The sequence below is a fragment of the Panthera leo genome, chromosome E1, assembly GCF_018350215.1.
Source record: "Panthera leo isolate Ple1 chromosome E1, P.leo_Ple1_pat1.1, whole genome shotgun sequence".
Classification (NCBI taxonomy): Eukaryota; Metazoa; Chordata; class Mammalia; order Carnivora; family Felidae; genus Panthera; species Panthera leo.
In genome coordinates, this window is record NC_056692.1 from 9,782,413 (window position 1) to 9,802,005 (window position 19,593).

Here is a 19,593-nt window from a genome sequence, read left to right on the forward strand (position 1 = left end):
AATGTGAAGCAGGCTCCAGGCTCTGAGCTGTCAGCACAGAGCCCAACGTGGGGCTCAAACCCCCAAACGGTAAGATCATGACCTGAGCCAAAGTCGGCCGCTTAACCGACTGAGCCACCCAGGTGCCCCAAAAGGGTACTTGTTAATGACAACATTACCCTTGGCTCAGAGAGAGCAGAGTGCTGAATGTTACCAATGACACTGAAAGCCCCAGCCTTAGAAAATGCCAAGTAGCAAGTGGGTTCCATGGTGTAATGGTTAGCACTCTGGACCCTGAAAATGCCAAGTAGCTCTGATCTAGAACCTTCACAAAACGGCAAAGGTGACACAGATTGTACCCAGTGAACTCTAAGAACTTACAAATTATAAATGTTTTCTCTCTCTGGGGGGCTTTTGGGAAAAAAAAGAAAAGACACAATTCTTTGAGAAAAATAACTAGTTCAATATCCACTTCTGGTAAAAATTACAATCTTCGGTTAACTGAAAATTTTAAATATACCTTACAAACAAAATTATATGAGGTTTAGCGTGCTTCTCTTGGATCTTTATCAGGCCTCAGAACTGCAATTGTTAAAATTTTTAAAAAATATTTATTTATTTTGAGAGAGACAGAGAGAGAGAGACAAAGTGCACCTGTGTGAGCAGGGGAGGGGCAGAGAGAGAGAGAGAGGGAGACAGCGAATCCCAAGCAGGCTCTGCACTGTCAGAAATCAAGAGTCGGATGCTTAACTGACTGAGCCACCCAGGTGCCCAGAATTATAATTAAAAAAAATTTTTTTTAATGTTTATTTTTGAGAGAGAGAGAGAGCACGCACACAAGAGCAGGGGAGGGGCAGAGAGAGAGGGAGACACAGAATGTGAAGCGGGCTCCAGCTCCTGAGCTGTCAGCACAGAGCCCGACGCGGGGCTCGAATTCACGTATTACGAGATCATGACCCGAGCTGAAGTAGGACGCTTAACTGACCGAGCCACCTAGGCACCCCTAGAATTGTAATCTTTAACGAAAGTTTCATTATTATTATCTTACTCCTATTAAAAACGATGTTCAATGTGCCTCAAAGAATAAAATAATTGGGTTTTCACTTTCCCTTTGCGACTTGCCTGGGCACAAGACACCACGATGATACCACGTGGCATGGGCCACCACCCACGTGGCCAAAGCTCTCTTACCTGCATTGGAGAAACCGCAGCAGCTGGAGTGGTCCTCACGGGGATCCCACTCAGGGGGCTTCTGGGGGTTTTATGGACAGAAATATTCTGTCCGGTTCCACCTGCCAAGCAAAGAGAAGGGGACATTTGTATGCAGTTCCGGTTCAAAACAGCGAGTAACAGCTCCTCATTTGTTACTGTTTTGGTGACTACAAAGGCATCCCAGGATGCTTCTAAGGTACCACTCTGTTCTCTCCTCTGCACTAGTGCTGAACAGGGGAAGGAGCGGGGAGGAGCCAACTACATGGGGGTTGCTCTTAGAGGTGGGACACACAGTGACGGGGGGAAGAAAACACGTGACGAGGCATCTAAGGCAAGAAGGAGCAGGAAAATTCTTGCACAAACCATTCACTGTTCATTCACTTCCTATCTTCGCAGACTGAACGTAGTCACCGGCTTTCATATCTTTTAATATTTGCAGGCTAATTTTCATCTAACTTAGCTACAAACTACTTTAGCAAAGACAACCAGGTGCATCCTAGGATTAGCTAGGGGTAATAACTCTAGTCTCCCGACACCACAGGCCTATCTGTTGCGGTCAAGAGAAGAAATATACTGCTATTTTGGACAGATGCACATTTGGTTTCTTCCATCTACTATATTTATGTGCGTAGAGTGGCAACATGCATTTTCCTCACGTACATAGTTAACAGTGAATAACGGTGAACTGTGAGCCAGAGAGACATTTACAGAAAAATCTGGGAATGTATCAAGATCAGGCATGACAGGTCAGAACAGGCAGTCGCACACAAGACCAGGGAGAGAAAAGTCTAACGGTATGTTGTGAGACGAGCAAGGCCGGCGGCGGGGGGTGTCCAACAAGAGAGCCAAATGCATAGATTCAACACCTCATTTTCTAGGAAATGAAGCCTCTGGTTGACCCTGCTAACTCTCATGAGACGGTAAGAAGGCAAGTGGTGGTAACCTGAGTTTAACGGACATAGAGGCAGAAGAGGAACGTGGCACGTCTGGAATTAAAGCTAAGGAAGAGGTGGAGAGAAAAGAGGAGGCTGTATTACGTGTGACGCAGACTCTTCAGGGTTGTCTTACGGGAGCTTCAGCAAGGCTGCAGAAGTCTCTTGTACACGGCAGCTACATGCAGAATGATGTAGACGAGCCCTTGTGGTTGCACTAATCTGGGGTCAGTGTGGAGTAGAGACAGCTTGGTATGTGGGGCCACCGTCTGAATCTGAGTTGGATTCGTGAGACCAAATGATGAAATACCTGGACGTCCCAAGTCAAATGACTTGATGAGGGACTTAACGGTGGTCGCAGATTCCGAAGGCGTCGGAGATGTTCTGTTCACATAGACGCCATGCCACCGGCTGGGAGCATCGACCTCGGGGGGTTCTGACTCTTCATTCACAGGTCTGCATGGTAAAGAGTACGGCAAATTGAAAAGGTGGAGGATGTTCCCAGGGGGGGAAGAGACACAGATGGAAACAGAAACAATGCCGAGAAAAACAAATCCGGAAGGAGGATCCCCAATTTAAAATCTCATTTTCTGTATCCGCTTTGCCTCTCTGGGAAATAATATAGGTACTGCCCTCTATTTTTATCAGAGATGTTTTCTTGGGAATGGCCAGGAAAGTATTTAAAAAATTTTTTTAATGTTCTTAATATTTTTGAGAGAGAGAGAGAGAGAGAGAGAGAGAGGGATAGGGGGACACAGAATGAGAAGCAGGCTCCAGGCTCTGAGCTGTCAGCACAGAGCCCGATGTGGGGCTCGAGAGATCATGACCGTGAGATCATAACCTGAGCTGAAGTAGGACGCTTAACCACCCACCCGGGTGCCCCATGAAGGGGTCTTTTAAAGACAGATCGTCTGATTCAATTCTCTTGTGCCTCATCTGGGACATGTTAGCGTGTCATTTAATCTCCCTGTGAACGAGCCAAGGCAAGACCTCCCAATCTTCTGATTTCTAAGTCACTACTCTTTTTCTTATAGCAAATTGCTACCAGCTGTTTTTGGAAGATGACTCATTTATGAGAGTGGCTCAAACAGAATATTTCTGGCAGTGTATTTTAATAAGGTCAGTGGAAGTTTAAAATATTTATTTACTGATCTTTCTGGGATCAATCCAGCTGCTCATAAGCTTCCGTGGTTGAATTTACTTGTCCTTAATTCTCAAAGCTTTCTTCTGTTGCTCTGTGATTGATGTGAACAAAATAAATTTTAGTGAGGCAGAACTTAAAACATTGAAATCATGCTGTCCTACACTTTTGTCTCTCCCTTCTTTTGAGTAAAAAAAAAAAAAAAAAAAAAAAAAATCAATAACCTGGTGACTTCCTTGAAAGAAAATACCAGGAACTTCAGAAACTGGTAGGGAGCTGGGTTTTAAAAAAATGTTTTTAATGTTTATTTATTTTTGAGATAGAGAAAGAGAGAGCCAGGGAGGGGCAGAGACAGAGGGAGACAGAGGATCTGAAGTGGGCTCTGCGCTGAGACCAGAGAGCCCGATGTGGGGCTCAAAATCACGAACTGTGAGACCATGACCTGAGCCGAAGTTGGATGCTTAACCGACTGAGCCACCCAGATGCCCACCGCAACCCCCCCAATTTTTTTTAACTGAATGAGTTTGGTTTTTGTATTTTCCCCATTGTGTTATACAGTATAAAATCAAGTGGTGAATACGCAGAAATAGAATGAAATCAGGTTAGGTACAAGCAGAAAAAAAAAAATCTCCAATTTCTGTCCCGGCCATTCCAAGGAAGGTCAGAAACAAAGTGAACCACCTTCTCACCAACCCATTTAAAGGACGGGCTCCCAACGGGGCTTTGCAGAAACTCAGGGCACCCTTCAAAGGAAGATTTTTTTTTTTTTTTTGAGAGAGAGAGAGAGAGAGACCGCATGCACGCACAAGTAGGGGAGGGGCAGAGAGAAAGGGAAAGACAGAATCCCAAGCAGGCTCCGCACTGTCAGCGTAGAGCCCGATGCAGGGCTCGAACTCACGGACCGTGAGATCATGACCTGAGCTGAAATCAAGAGTCGGATGTTTAACCGAATGAGCCACTCAGGCATCCCAAAGGAAGATCTTTTTTAAAAAATTCATTTTCATTTGGTTCCTTGATAATTTAATGCAAACAATCCTACCTTCTGCCAAGGTATTTCCTTCAATCACCTACATTTCTCTGTGATTCAACAGATCAAATGATTAATAGGAAGGCTCATTTAGAAAAGAGCAAGGGTCCAAGAGCCGATTCCCAGTCCTCTGGCCTTCAGATACCCCAAGACTATATTGACTATATTTCAAATGATCACTCGGCTTGCCTAGAACAGTAAGAGTCAGTAGTAGGGAACTCTGCAAGTTGTTTAAGCAGATCGGAGAAGCTACTGAACCAAATACCACCCTCTGCCCCGCCATGTCATATAACAGGGACGCATGTGTATATGTGCATGCATACGCATGTCAGGGGTAGGAGAAGGATTCACAAAACAAAGCCTGAATTGAAGAACCATAGAAAACGGTTATTAAGAACACTATTGTTTTTTTATTAGCACAGCACCTTAATCATCAACAGATCTGAAATTCCTTTAAGCCAGCCTGTTAGGATTGTCCTAGATCGACCAGTAACAACGCTGGCAATAAATGAAATACTACATTTTGTCTGTTCTAAGGAAGAGTAAGACTCTGTATTCTACAAAGGATGTTAAGAAATATTAAGCATGTAGCAGGTGCATTGTCACGAATTCATTAAATACAGGAAAAGCTCCAAGGTTAGGAATTTGTTCTATGCTAGCTATTATGTCCTGAAGACAGATGTTAGGTTCGAAGGTCAATCTGTAGAACAAGACCCACACACACATATCATCAAATGAGCTTTGAAAATCTCCTACGTCACCCAGAAGTACAGCTTCCATGGTTTTGAAGGGACAACTGTACACAAAGATACTATCTTTCAATACGCCTAGTATTCGATTTCCCTGTAGCATCGAGCAAGCAGTCTCTCTATATTCAGGTGCCTCGCAGATAAAGGAGCTGCTGTGTGCTTAGGGGGCACGATGAAAACAACAAAAATGAGGCGTGTCTCCATCTGATTCCAGAATGTAAGACTATGATAATAATGAACGATTTTTGCCAAAAAAAAATGTTGTGTACAGCTCCATAGTAAGTACCATGTATCTTAAAAACGTTATGTAATTTACTTAACGTGTATTTTTAAAAATGCTATCAGTATTTATTTCATTGCTCTTATTTTCATGCAGTAATCTGCTCTTAGGAAGGGGCAGCCCATACCCGAGAATGACCGACCGTTGCAGGCGAGGACCACGTACTCACTGTTGCTGTACCTTCTAGGTCTTTGGTTGTAATTTAAACGTATGTGCCCCTGTGTCTGCAGTCATCTTTTATTTTCAAAATGTTACCCAGTCTCTCTAATTCACTGCTCTCTTTGGTTAAAGATAGAGTCTTCAAGTGGTGCTGACTTTCTTTTTTTTTTTTTTTTTAATTTTTTTTTTTTAAACGTTTATTTATTTTTGAGACAGAGAGAGACAGAGCATGAACGGGGGAGGTTCAGAGAGAGGGAGACACAGAATCTGAAACAGGCTCCAGGCTCTGAGCTGTCAGCACAGGGCCCGACGCGGGGCTCGAACTCACGGACTGCAAGATCATGACCTGAGCTGAAGTCGGCCGCTTAACCGACTGAGCCACCCAGGCGCCCCGGGGTGGTGCTGACTTTCCACAGCACTTATTTCAGCATCCAGGTCCATGTTGATGCAAGAATGTAACATGTGAGCTCTTGTATGCGCTTAGTTTAAAACTTTTTTTGATGTTTTTATTTTAGGTTTGAGAGAGACAGAGAGAGAGAGAGAGAGAGAGCAGGGGAGGGGCAGAGAGAGGAGGAGACGCAGAATCCGAAGCAGGCTCCGGGCTGCGAGCCGTCAGCACCGAGCCCGACGCGGGGCTCGAACCCACGAACAGTGAGATCATGACCTGAGCTGAAGTCAGACGCGTAACCGGCTGAGCCCCCTGGGGGGGCCCTGATGCTTAGTTTTAAAGTATTCAAAAGTAACTCTGTGTGACACCACCGCTACCTTCATAACCGGCAGGTCAGTATCTGTAAAGAAGACCAGTCATGTTCCTGAAAACCTGAGTGAGCCCAGCTGCAGGCCCTTCCTGGCGCCATAAGACTCGTAACCTCTGCCTCCCCTCCACTCACCTCGCTTCTGGGCTACAACCCTAGCTACCCGGGGCTCTGTTCCGCTTAGGTCTTCCGTCTGTGCCTTTGCTCATTCTACGCCCTTGCGTGGAATGCAATTTTCTCCACGCGTCTCTTACTGTCGTGCGTGGGACAAATCTAAAAGCGGTCTGCGGCTCTAGAGTGAAACAGAAATGCCTACCTATTCTGGCTCTCAGGTATCCGTGTTTCCCCGAATCCCATTCTGGAATTTCAGTAGAAGCGTAGACACGGCAGTAAAACAAACAGGGTAAGACAGCAATTTGAACACAGGCATCCTCATCTCCAAATCCCAGCAGTGAGAGTCACTGTGGAAATCCTGCCTCAGCACCGGACGCTACAGAAAGACAGCCTCTACCTGGCCTGAGCTTTGAGGACTTTCTGCTACATAGAGAGTAAGTGGGAGCAGTGGGGGGAGGGATGGAAAGTAAACACTGCGGCTTTATTCCCGATTCCCTTTCAGAGAAAATGAAGATGTGGGGAAGCTCCTGCGACGGCCCCCGTTAGGGAGCTGGGGCTCAGAGGAGCAGAGGAAGCCCTGGGCACACGGAGCATTCTTCCTGCAAGGGCTGGGTGACATTAACATAGGACTGTCCGAAGAGGCCAGAGATGGTTTATCCCAGGTAAAAGGACAGTAGCAGAAAGGGGCAGATTAGGAAGAGCCACAGCACGTCCCTAAAATGGACAATGGCTAGCAAAAGCAGACCCAGGATGCTGGTTCCCACAATTAGTTTCACCAGAGAAGGAACTGGACACATGAATTTCACCCACTACGAACCTGTTCCTCTGTACTTTATTTGAGCTTCTGTGTCTCCGATATGTAACACCAATTTACCTTAAAGAACCTTCCTTCTCGGGCGCCTGGGTGGCTCAGTCAGTTAAGTGTCCGACTTCAGCTCAGGTCATGATTTCACGGTTCATTGGGCTCTGCGCTGACAGTGGAGAGCCTAATTGGGATTCTCTCCCTTTCTCTCTGCCCCTTCCTCTCTTTCTCTCTGTCTCAAAATAAATACATAAACTTGAAAAAAAAAAAAAAAGAACCTTCCTTTGTATCCTTTAAAAAAAAATTTTTTTTTAATGTTTATTTTTGGGAGGGAGAGGGACACAGTGCAAACAGGGGAGGGGCAGAGAGAGAGGGAGACACAGAATCCGAAGCAGGTTCCAGGCTCTGAGCTGTCAGCACAGAGCCCGACGTGGGGCTCGAACTCATGAACCGCGAGATCATGACCTGAGCTGAAGTCGGCCGCTTAACAGACTGAGCCACCCAGGCACCCTTCTTCATATCTTTTTAAGACATGAAAAGATTTTAGCAGTAGTCAGGCAAAGTGGGTACAGACGTAAGCAGCACCTATAGACACTGATCTTGGGCAAACGTCAGGCCCTGATACGCTAACCCATTTAAGCAAGAAGAGGAGATAGGCAATTATCTGCCCTGCCCTAAGACATGCCCTGATCTATGCACAGATTCCATAACATAAAATGAAAGGAATGACTGCACTCAAGGGAGAGCAGACATTTGTAAATTCATGACAGGAGACAGAATCATATGCTTGATAGAAACTGCCTTGAGAATACAACAAAATTCAAGAAAAGAGGATAATATATGAAAGATGACAGTTTATGATGAAAGGCCAAGTCTAAAACATGATATCAGCAATCTAATAATCCCATTAAAATTTTTTTAAAGCAGTTTTGTTTAAAAGTTTTAGAAAAAAAGAAATGAAACATATCAGGAACATCCCTCTAAATATAGACAAAATATAACATAAAGGTGGAATTTTGATTTAGTGGGTAGACGATGGTTTGGATCATAAATGGTGCTGGCATGACTGGCTGTCCACCTGGAAGGAAAAGACTCATACCTCACATCGGACTAAACAAAGAAAGGTAGACCAAGTATCTGAGACAGAGAGAGAGAGAGAGAGAGAGAGGGAGAGAGAGAGAGAGAGAGAGAGAGAGAGAAAGAAATAGATGAAGGAAATGTGACAGCCTATTTGTGTAAGATTAGGGTAGGGAAGCCTTTTTTTCATTTTTAATGTTTATTTTATTTTTGAGAGACAGAGAGAGACAGAGCATGAGCAAGAGAGGGGCAGAGAGAGGGAGACACAGAATCCGAAGCAGGCTCCAGGCTCCGAGCCATCAGCACAGAGCCCAATGCAGGGCTCAAACTCACAAACCGTGAGATCATGACCTGAGCCGAGGTCGGATGCTTAACCAACTGAGCCACCCAGGTGTCCCTAGGGTAGGGTAAATCTTAAACAAAACAGAACAAAACAAAACCCAGAAACAGTAAAAGAAAATACTAACAGATTACACTGTGTAACAATATAAAATTTTCCCTGATCAAGATGCAGAGCCAAAAGACCCATAATATACTGGAATAAATACACATCCCTAATAAAATGCTGATTTATAAATGGATAAGAGAAAAACAATCATCTCAATGAAAAAATAAGCAAAAGTGCTAAACAAGCAATTCTCAAAAAGATAAAACGCAAATGGTTAACATAAAAAATATGCTCGGGAAAATGCAAAGTTCAAGTACTAATGAGATAGAAGTTTTTGTTTATCCTACTGTCAAAAATTAAGATTGGTATTATCTGCTTCTGCTAAGGCTGTGTATAAACAGGCACTCTCGTCAAGGATAAAAGGTCGTAAGTCTTAGGTAAGTAATCTAACAAATCTATTAAAATCAAAAATGTGCATATCCTCCATTATAGCAATCATATTTTTACGAACCCATCCTATGAAAATAAAACCACATATCTATAAGTGTATGTGGATAAAGACTGCTGTTATCCCATTATTGGGAAAGTAAAAAACCATGAAATATAACCTTGATGTTCACGGATATGACAATATTCGAATGTTCTAGGGCACATTCATCCTCTGGGACACCAGGCAGCTATGAAAATGAGTTACATTCATATATATTGACCTGGAAGGATGCCCATGGTACACTGTTGAGTGAAATGTGAAAATGCAGAGTACTGTATAGAATATAATGCCATTTTTATAAAAAAAATAAAAATGAACCTTATATGTTTTTAGGAGTAGAGGAGGAGGTAAAGAAAAACAAACATGCTGTGAACACTGATTACCTTACAGGGTGGTATTAGAGAGAGAGAAAAAAAAAAAAATATATATATATATATATACATCTTTTTTTTTTTTTTGAGAAAGAGAGAGAAGGCCCAAGTGACCGAGGGGCAGGGAGAGAGAGAATCTCAGGAGGGGCAGAGGAAGGTGGGGGGAGGGAGGGAGAGAGAGAAGTGGCACTTGTGTTTACCTGAAGCAGGGCTCGACCTCATGAACTGTGAGATCATGATCTGAGCCAAAGTCAGATGCTTAACGACGGAGCCACCCAGGCACCCCAGGGAAAAGATTATTCTTCATTATCCATTTCCTTTTTGTTACCCGGACACCTAAATATTCGTAATTAAGAAGAAGTCCAATATACCCAATCACCAAGTGACCTATTTATTTTTACATTTCAACAAGACAAATCTAGACTTCAAATTCCATGTACTAGATTTTTTTTTTTTTGAAACACTGGCGTTTTGCTTCGACGGTTTATGCAAAATCAGTATTTTTGCCCCTTGCCCTCTTATTACCGTAATGAAATCATTTTTAAAAACTGTATTCATATTTAAAATCAGCCTCCTATCAACAAATCTGTACTGAAAGCCCAGCTTGCTTCTAGCTCAAATTCTAGTTATTGGACGTGTCTTTAAAGATCTGAAACTCCGTGCGCTTAGAAAATGGAGGACAAGATGACACGAAGGCCCTGCGAAAACGTGGCCAGTGATTACAAATCAGGCAACAGCGTCTTCTGAATAGTAACATATTTATTTAGTGGTTCATAAATGCTTGCGTATAAAAATATTCAACGGTACCCAGAGTAAAGAGAGATCGAAATACGGGGTGCAAATATAGCTGTGCATCTGAAGTTGAGGTTATGTTCTTACTGTTCCTGTTGAAAAACACCTGACAAGTGAATTTCACAGCATCCCAAGAAATTCACAATCTGAGGTAAAGGTCTCCCAGTATATAAATTGGACAAGGCCAGCGAGAGTCTGAACTATTTTTAGGGAGAAGGCATTGAACTCTCTTCTTTCTATCACCAAGCTAAATGTTTCTAGGGATTCTAGGCTCTCTGGTTGGGACATGCCAGACCATCCTCCTGAGTTACAGTGCTCCTGTTTCTCACGTCCTTGTACCAGACAGGGACTCTGGTCTCATCCTGGAGACACACAGCTAAGATCCAGAACTGTCTGGGCCACAGGAGGCCGTGCCTGACGGCGGCCGCCGAATTAACGTGGATCTTCACAAACTCGGTGCTTCCAGAGTTTAACGTCACACTCTGAATTCTGGATCCCACTCAACGACACACTTCTGGATTCAAAGCCTTTCAGTTCCCGAGTTTTATTCCTGAGGCATCTGTTGTAGTTGTTGACTAATTTTCAGTCAGGTTCCAACGGGCACTGTCACCACGGAAGATTACTGCTTCAACTACATCCTTTATTATCAGCCAAACATCTATTTGTGTGGAGCCCAACAGAGATCTGGGAAATCAACCCCAAACTTAGTGGTGGCTTGTGTCCGGTGAGGCCATGAAGTCAGACCCCAGCCTGAAAGGGCTCATTCGAGACTTGATATGAAGGAAGCGGAACCTGCTGGCTTCTTCAGAATGAGACCTCACACAGACGGCTTCCTATTTTGCCTTCAGTAGTGTTAATTCCAAGATTGTCAGATACCATTTTCAAGAGGAAGCACAGAAATAAACTCCAGAAAGTCAAACACAAACATGGGCTGTGTTCACCTCTGCTCCCTCAGAACACCCTAGTTGCACATAAAAAAAATGTTTCACAACATGCTTGTGCTTTTTTGTTTTGTTTTGTTTTCCAGAACTTCATCTTAGGCTCCAAATAAAAGACTTCGGGATCTTCTGAGAAAAAAAGGGGGGGAAAAAAAAAGGAGGGAAGGATCATTCATCTTTGATCATGCACAATGAATGAGTGAATTCCAAAACGCGGAAAAAAGGTAGAGACTTGATGGCAATGACTCTGTGTGAAACAGTGGGTGTTATAAGGAGACAATCTGGCTCTTTGAAAGGGGTCATTTCTCCTCTACATTATTCCCCCTTTCATATAGAAATGGCTGTAGTTTCCCATCATGGCAAGGGCTGGGCTGTCTTTCTTCCAGCAAATGCTCTGCTAGCTGACAGAGACCACGGAGCTGTGGAAATAGAAATGGAGGGGGAAAGGCTGGTAAAGGAGTTCCTTGAGGCAACATGCTCTCAGGCTACACACAGAGGAAGGCGTAGCTGACACCGACCCACGGGGAAACACGAGCAATCTAGAATACGACCAGCATGTTTTCATTCCTGTGCCTCTAACAGTTTTGGAAGTCAAAGGTCTTCAGTCAGAGAACATGCCAGAGACTTCAAAACACCACCACCAGCCTCCTCTCGCTAGACCTTCACCAACAGGCAGCCGTGCTGGGGAAGTAGAGACCGCCAGGAGGCACAAAATCAGGCCCCTCTGTAATTTACAGAGCGGTTCGGGCATCCCTCTACTGTCCTAGTAGAGGCCAAAAAAGAAAAAAAAAAAAAAAAAAAAGGGGGATTTATTTTATTATTAAGGCATAAAAGTCCTAAAGATCTAGGGAAAGCTTACGTCCACACTTTTCAAAGCAACTCTGTAAAGACTGGGGTTTGGGGGGCAGGCACCTGGGTGGCTCAGTTGGTTCAGCATCCGACTTCAACTCAGTTCATGATCTCATGGCTCCTGAGTTCGAGCCCCACATCGGGCTCTGTGCTGACAGCTCGGAGCCTGCAGCCTGCTTCAGATTCTGTCTCCCTCTCCCTCTGCCCCTGCCCTTCTCGTGCTCTGTCTCTCTCTCTCTCTCAAAAATAAACAAACATTAAAAAAAAAAAAAAAGATGGGGGCTAGGGGATGCAGACATCGCTCTTTAGGACTCTAGGCTGTGTATCCAATGCCACAGATGCAAATTCCAGCCATGAAAACATGAGGAGTGGAAGGGTTGTGCTGGGATCCCAGAGGGCCAGTTTGCATATAGAGGGCCACAGGAAGTACCAGAGGCCCCTGACGGTCCCAGGTGCCCAGAACCCGCTTAGAAACCCCCGTGAGAACAGGTCACCCTTCTGGCGGGGCCGGGGAGGCTGTATTAAAGTCGCTGCAACAAGAGAACCGGAGAAGATCTCCGAGAATCTACACCTCGGACTTCCAGGCTCTGCCTTTCAGTGAGAGTCCCAGAACCACCACCCCGCCTCCCCGCCCCCCGGCGAGCGGCTGTGACACGTTACAGCTGTGGGAACACAGAGGGCGGCACAGGCACGTGACGGACATTAGGGCAGGATACACCGTGCACACAGAGTTAGAGCCAATTCCAGAGAGTCTGGCAGTGATAATATGCCACCACACTGCCCACTTCAGAGGGGACAACACAAGAGCCAGTGAGCGGCACAAGCTAGACACGTTCGGAATCTCAGCCATTCTGTTTAGAAATCGCTACGGTTCGTGAGGCACAGATGTTGAGTGTTTTTAATGATCTCTTTTTCAGATGTCACCATGGATGCTTACTGGGGTCATATGATAAACATACAGTGAAAACCGAGTAAGTCACCCTAAAAATAATGGTTTTTACTGTTTCAGAGTAAGAGAAAAAAAACCGTGTAGGTCTTTCCCTGTTACCGTTGGAGAAGCCTGGGTCCCTCACTGCTCAACAATGTCCCTTCATTAGAAAGGTTGTGTGTGGCCCATCAAGTCACTATGTGGGGCTGCGTGTGCGTTCTCTGTATCTGAAGGTCAGGCCCCAGGTCTTGACTTTTCCAGAAAAAGGTGTGATGTTTTAATTTCGATGAAAGTCTTAATTTTAACGTCTTGCTCTTAATGACTCAAAGCTGAAAGAAGCCAGAGTTGAACAAGTTATTATCCTTTCATCCATTAATTTACCAATGTCCGGCAGAACAGATCACTTCCAGGCCACTAAGAACTACCCTGGCTTGTACGGAGACGCCTGGGTGGCTCAGTCAGTTAAGCGTCCGGCTCTTGACTTCAGCTCAGGTCATGATCTCACGGTTCGTGGGTTCGAGTCCCACGTCGGGCTCTGCCCTGGCAGCACGGAGCCTGCTTGGGATTCTGTCTCTCCCTCTCTCTCTCTGCCCCTTCCCACTTGTGCTGTCTCTCACAAAATAAATAAATAAATAAAGTTAAGAGAAAAAAGAAGAACTACATTGGCGTGTTCAAATTTCTGTTAGAGAAAAGGGAGGTCCACAGCCCAGCTAAAACGTGGAGATGCCACTGTCTGGGAGGTTCATTGGGCAGAGGGCACTCACTGTTGGCACGTGAGTTCCTGACCCTCCCATCAGGGGAGGGCCAGCTGCCCAACTGGTCTCAGAGAACTCAGGGGCCTTAAATCACGAGCCACTCTTATCTCCTGCTTGGAGGGACAGAGGAGCTCGGTCCGGGAAGGAAACCGTGCCAAGTTAGTGGCAAAGACAAGACTGGAGCCTCGTACCTACCTATCTTCACATCGGTTTACTCGGACTCCAAAATCAAAATGCCTTCGAAAACGTAACAGGACCAAAGACTGCTAATGAGCTAGTTTTCAGAATGATGGAAAATACTGGGTTAAATAATGTTCTGATTTAATAAAGGCTAACTTGTATTCACACCCAGGCACTTCCTTTGCTCACCTACCAGCGTCATTATATCCCTTCAAATGCCCATTAATGCAAAATGAGAATGTGATTCAGTTAATCCCATAGTAGGACAGAGGCGCTCTTCTGATGCTCTTACCTTCTCTCAGTTGTACTTGGAGGACCTCATCAGAGAATTTTCTGCAAGTTCGTTGGCTGTGCCTGAACCAAGAATGACTTTCGAGTTCTCGCTAGGTGACTGGCCAAGTCAAATTGGGTTTCAGTCAAGAACCCATTCAGCCAAGACGGAAACACTACGTTGCTTCAGGACCTTTGAGGGCGTGAGTCAGTTTCAAGTCTTGCTCGTGGGGGAGGTTCAGGAAGTGGCTGGGCCATTGGCGAGTACCTTTCAAAGAGTCGACTCTTTGGAAGGGCCCGTCAGCAGAATTGGATCAAGAAAGCAGCACCCGCCACTGTCTGAAGCCCTGCCCGACACGACGACGGGCGAGACACACACTGATGCCTGCAGGGTTTCAGTAATCTGCCACGTTCTGGGATGGTGCCAGCTCTACACTTCTGAAATGTTTTGTGATAGGGGATTAAACTGCTAGATCTGGGTGGGAGGTTTGTAAATCACTAGAAAATCAAAAGAGATACGTACAGTGTCTATAAAAAAAAAAAAAAAGTGACCCGAAGTTTGAAGATGTAGGATATTGTATATGGATCCTAAAGAGTCAAGACGCATGCGAAGATTTCTTACGGTATCAGAGTTCAAGTTGTACAATCTGGCCTGTGTCTCAGAATCTATGTAAGAAATACAACAGCCCACATAATAACTTATTCAGGGCCACTATATAAACTCAGGACTCGTCTCTTATCCTTTACTTTTAAGATAATGTATGGATGAAGCAATGCAAGTTATGATCAGGTTCCTCTTCCAAAGACACACATTATGAAAGCAAGACAAAAGGACAAATAAACAGAAGCACAAAAGCAGACTAGGGGACCTCGTGGTCATGTCAACACTATCAAGTCTAGTCTTCCTATCCTTCCTCAATGTAAAATTCACACGCCCTGGCGGCCACAGGGTATAGGTGTGACTATAAAATAATCACCTTGATTTTCAAGCGTGAATCACAGAACAAGCTACAAATGTTGTACCTGAATCCTTCTCTACGGCCTGTTTTATGTAAAAGTCATCAAAAAAGGAAGGAGGGAGACTAAAGCAAATTTGGGGAGAGAATCGAAACAGAGTTCTCATAAGAAATCTACTTTTTCCCATGTTATGAAATTCACGATAATACATCAGGACCAAAGGCTCAGAATCTAGCCAGGGAACAAACCCTTGAGATCCTGGAAAACATGTAAGAAAAGCAAACTGTACCAAGTAGTATTCAGGACCCACTAACTCTGATTTTAAAATGCTACATTTCATATTTCAAAGGCATCTCAAAATTCCAAATAACTTCCTAATATCCACGAATCCCAAAGTTAGGGACATTTACTCCTGACTGGGGGAGGGGGACACTGCATTAGTTAAAGCCTAAAGTACTGTTTTGTAATCTCGTTTGTAAACCATTTCATGGGGCGCCTGGGTGGCTCAGTCAGTTAAGTGTCCGACTTCAGCTCAGGTCACGATCTCGCGGTCCGTGAGTTTGAGCCCCGCGTCGGGCTCTGGGCTGATGGCTCAGAGCCTGGAGCCTGCTTCCGATTCTGTGTCTCCCTCTCTCTCTGCCCCTCCCCCATTCATGCTCTGTCTCTCTCTGTCTCAAAAATAAATAAAGGTTAAAAAAAAATTTTTTTTAAACCATTTCGATTTTAAATGATAATTAACTTTGAGCTCACTTTAGGAGTACCTTCCTCTGAAACATCCCGCTTAAGAAGAGCTTTCTGGGGGGGCACCTGGGTGGCTCAGTCGGTTGGGCGTCCGGCCTCGGCTCAGGTCATGATCTCAGAGTTCATGCGTTCGAGCCCCGCATTGGGCTCTGTGCCGGCAGCTCGGAGCCTGGAGCCTGCTTCGGATTCTATCTCCCTCTCTCTCTGCCCCTCCCTGGCTCATGCGCCCACGCGTTCTGTCTGTCTCCCTCTCTCTCTCTGCCCCTAACCCACTTGCATTCTGTCTCGGTCTCTCAATAATAAATACAAATTAAAAAAATTTTTTTTAAAAAAGAAGAGCTCTCTGGGGCGTTACACCATGTGATTTCCCTCCCTCGGAACGGAAAAGGAGAGTCACCTATCTGCCAGATGTTGAGTTTGCCGTGCTCATCCTTTCTCTTAAAGAGGGTTATTTCAAGGGCTTTTGGAGGCAGGCCACAGGCATTGCCAAGGGAGAAGCATGTCACTGGGCCGTGAGGAATGAGTCCCTTATCTGGTGGCAATTCCCCCGGGGAGTGAGTCCAGCCTTTCCCACGCAAGGTGTTGCCACGGCTCGCTGAAGTGGGCACTGCCGGGCGCTAACCAGCGCTGGGATTTAAGGAGCATCCCAGACATCTTTCTAGTCTTTAAAGGTAGGAGGACACGTGGCTAGAGCTTTCGTACGTATGCGAGCCAAGAGTCTTCTCACCGCCTTGGGCCAGAGAATGGGCAGCCATGGGGCCCCGGATGAACCGTTCCTAGGCTGTGTCGTGGTGGCGGCCGTGGGGGAGCGAGCTTAGGAAAGGAATAAAGATTTTGCGCAGAGAGACATCAAAGCGCCACGTCTCCAGACGGCGAAGGCTCATGCATGGCGATTAAGTGAGCAGCCAAGCACTGCGCGGGTGCCCGCCAGACTCACAAACGCGTGGCTCCGTCGTGACCAACCTGCCGTGGCCCTGCATGTCCCCCAGCTCCTTCTGCAGCCTCGCGTTCTTCTCCTCCTCCTCCAGCAACCTCCGCTTCACGGCGCGTAGCTCCTGCTGCGTCTCACACTTGATGTCGTTGGCCACCACCACCGCGGTCTGCAGGTCCGCCTGGAACCGCCTCCACTCCTCGGTCTCCTCCTGAAAACGCCAGGACCCACGCCCGCGTCACCGGCCGGCCAGGCCCGGCACGTGGGCAGGGGCGCCAGGGTCCCCCCCCCGTGTCAGCCACCGAGGAAGACTGGCCAGGCGGCACCGAGCACCGCTCTCATGCTGCCTCACCACCGGGGAAGAGGCCCAGCACGGGTGGGAACTTACACCTTCGTGTGATCAGAGTGCTCCAGCCTGCAAATGAAAGCCTGCTTTAATTTTGTTCCCTGCCAACGCTAATCGGTGGTACCAGGGCCCGTGCCACGGGAAGGGACTCCGGGAACGCAGGCTAGGAGAGTCATCGGGATGCTTTTCAAAGGTTTCCAAACCTAAGGCGGGGACGCTCTCGGTAAAATGATGGAGAAGGCCCCTCCCCCGTCCCCGGCTGTAGCCCCACCTCACCTTTATCTGCTTAGTGAGCGTCTTCAGCTGCCTTTCCAGGTCTGACTTCTGTTCCTCCAGCTTCATCACATTGCCTGGAAAAGAACAAGTCAGAGAGTTGGAAAAGGTGCAAGGCTCTTGGGGGAAAATAAGCTAGGTGGCAAGGGAGCAGCTCCAGATTTAAAATCCATCCATTCTGCTATAAATTGCATCCTTAGCACCCCGATAACCGGCAGCCAGACACAGGAGGATCTTCCGACAGAGAAAACGGGATGGTTTGGGAAATAAGCGGTGTTTCGTTAGGTTATACCATCGGACGACAGGTGGTAAACCCATGCAGCGCTCTGGGAAGACGTAAACTGCCACTCACGTTTACTACACTCCCTCTCGGCCTCCCTGACAGTCGCACACTATCGTCCTGAATGTCCTCTAAAGCTGTGAGACCGATGGCTTTTGCGTAACAGAGGATGTGACCGGTTATTACCCCGGTGACTTTTAGGTCAGCTGCCAGGGTCGTGGTTCTTAATCGTACTTAAGCCTCCGAATCGCCTGGGAAGCCTCTCCAGAGTACACAGGTTCAAGCCCAGGCTCTGACCCATAGAAAGGGAACGCCCGGGGGGAGACAGGATCTGGGGTGGGTGTATTGTAACAGCTCAAAAGTGACCTGACCGCTCTCCCTAATTAAGAACATCCTCAGTCCTTTCCTCTCTCTGTTTCCGATTCTTCCACATGGCTACTGGACTCATTTCAATTTAAGTCTGATTGTGTCCAATTAAAATTCTTCAACGGTTCTTCGTGATTCATTCCAGGGCAGTAGATGTCTATTAAGGATATGAGTCAGAATTACCAGAGAGGCTTCAAAAAGAATAAACACATGGTCAGGGCCCACATGGGACAATCTAATGCAGCACTGGGGGCCTCAGAATCTGTGGTTGGGGGTCAATTCTACAGAATAAGAAAACGCTCCTTAACTTTGTTTCTATTTTTTGTCCATTTCTCTCAAGGAACTTATAGAGGGGAGTGACTGGTCTTGGGCTGGATTTGTGTGTCCCTGGGTCTCCCAGTGAAGAGACATCTTAGTAATACCTTAATATGCTGGAAGGAGGTTAAAAAGCTTCTCAAGGCGAGCCTGGGTGGCTCAATCAGTTAAGCGTCCAACTTCAGCTCAGGTCATGATCTCACAGTTCGTGAGTTTGAGCCCTGCATCAGGCTCTGTTGACAGCTTAGAGCCTGGAGCCTGCTTCGGATTCTGTGTCTCCCTCTTTCTCTGCCCTTCCTCCACTCATGTGCCTGCTCTCTCTCTCTCTCTTTCTCTCTCTCTCAAAAATAGGTAAACATTAAAAAAATTTTTTTTTTAAAAGCTTCTCAAAAGACACACAGTCTGTGTTATTTTCAATCTTGGATATGTTGTGATCCAACCCCAGGGAGTGGCCTGACATCTGCTCAGAACATTAATTATATGCTGGCTTTCTTGCTGGGTCTGTGCTGACTTTTAAGGATTTGGGGACCACACAACCAAACTCTCAAGGGCAATGTAACACAAAAACAAAACAAAACCAAACTTCTCTTCTTTGACTTTATGCTTGTCAAGCATGGTGCTGTGTTTGGAAATATACACGGACGGGGGTAGAAGGGTTTGGTCATATTCTCAAGCATGACTACTGAGAATGGTCTGAATGCTGTGGACACTGAATGCTAACATTCTGTAGCTGTCCTGCATGGCACATCCAATGAAGGATGGAACTCGGGTGCTAACCAATCAATCACAGTGTAGACTATACAGTCAATCCTCATTTGTGGCAGTTATATAAAATTGTCATGCATGCAGAATTAGTGAATACTAAATTATTGGTCCTATGGGGAATACGGAGTTAGGTTCTTGCGAGCCTCTGGTCACGACATTGTTAGCAAAGGAGACATTACTTGTGTTACACAGGTTTGTTTGCCAATGTCCTCAAAAAAAAAAAAAAAAAAAAAAAAAAAAAGCCCATCCCAACAATGCTGGAAACCTGCTTATCCACGGAATCCTTTTCCTGTATAACACTCAGCAGGCATTTTAAAAATTCTTCTGGGGCGCCTGGGTGATTCAGGCGGTTCAGCGTCTGACTCTTGATTTCAGCTCAGGTCATGATCTCACGGTTTGTGGGTTCAAACCCCACATCGGGCTCTGTGCCG

General features: G+C 45.9%; 1 protein-coding gene across 15 annotated transcripts in view; it reads right to left on the reverse strand.

The window, feature by feature from the left end:
- The window catches only part of SPECC1 (sperm antigen with calponin homology and coiled-coil domains 1), a 269,159-nt gene that overhangs the window by 69,197 nt on the left and 180,369 nt on the right, over nucleotides 1–19,593 (reverse strand). For 12 of the 15 annotated variants that reach the window (XM_042917319.1, XM_042917316.1, XM_042917318.1 and 9 more), the window contains 4 exons: nucleotides 17,440–17,513; nucleotides 16,850–17,028; nucleotides 2,434–2,579; nucleotides 1,171–1,271 (listed from right to left, as the gene is read on the reverse strand). In XM_042917319.1, coding sequence (XP_042773253.1) covers nucleotides 1,171–1,271; nucleotides 2,434–2,579; nucleotides 16,850–17,028; nucleotides 17,440–17,513 — 500 coding nt within the window. Of the gene's footprint in view, nucleotides 1–1,170; nucleotides 1,272–2,057; nucleotides 2,190–2,433; nucleotides 2,580–9,852; nucleotides 11,626–16,823; nucleotides 17,029–17,439; nucleotides 17,514–19,593 lie in introns of those variants that run through there. The other 3 variants (XM_042917325.1, XM_042917327.1, XM_042917328.1) reach the window with 3 other exon arrangements.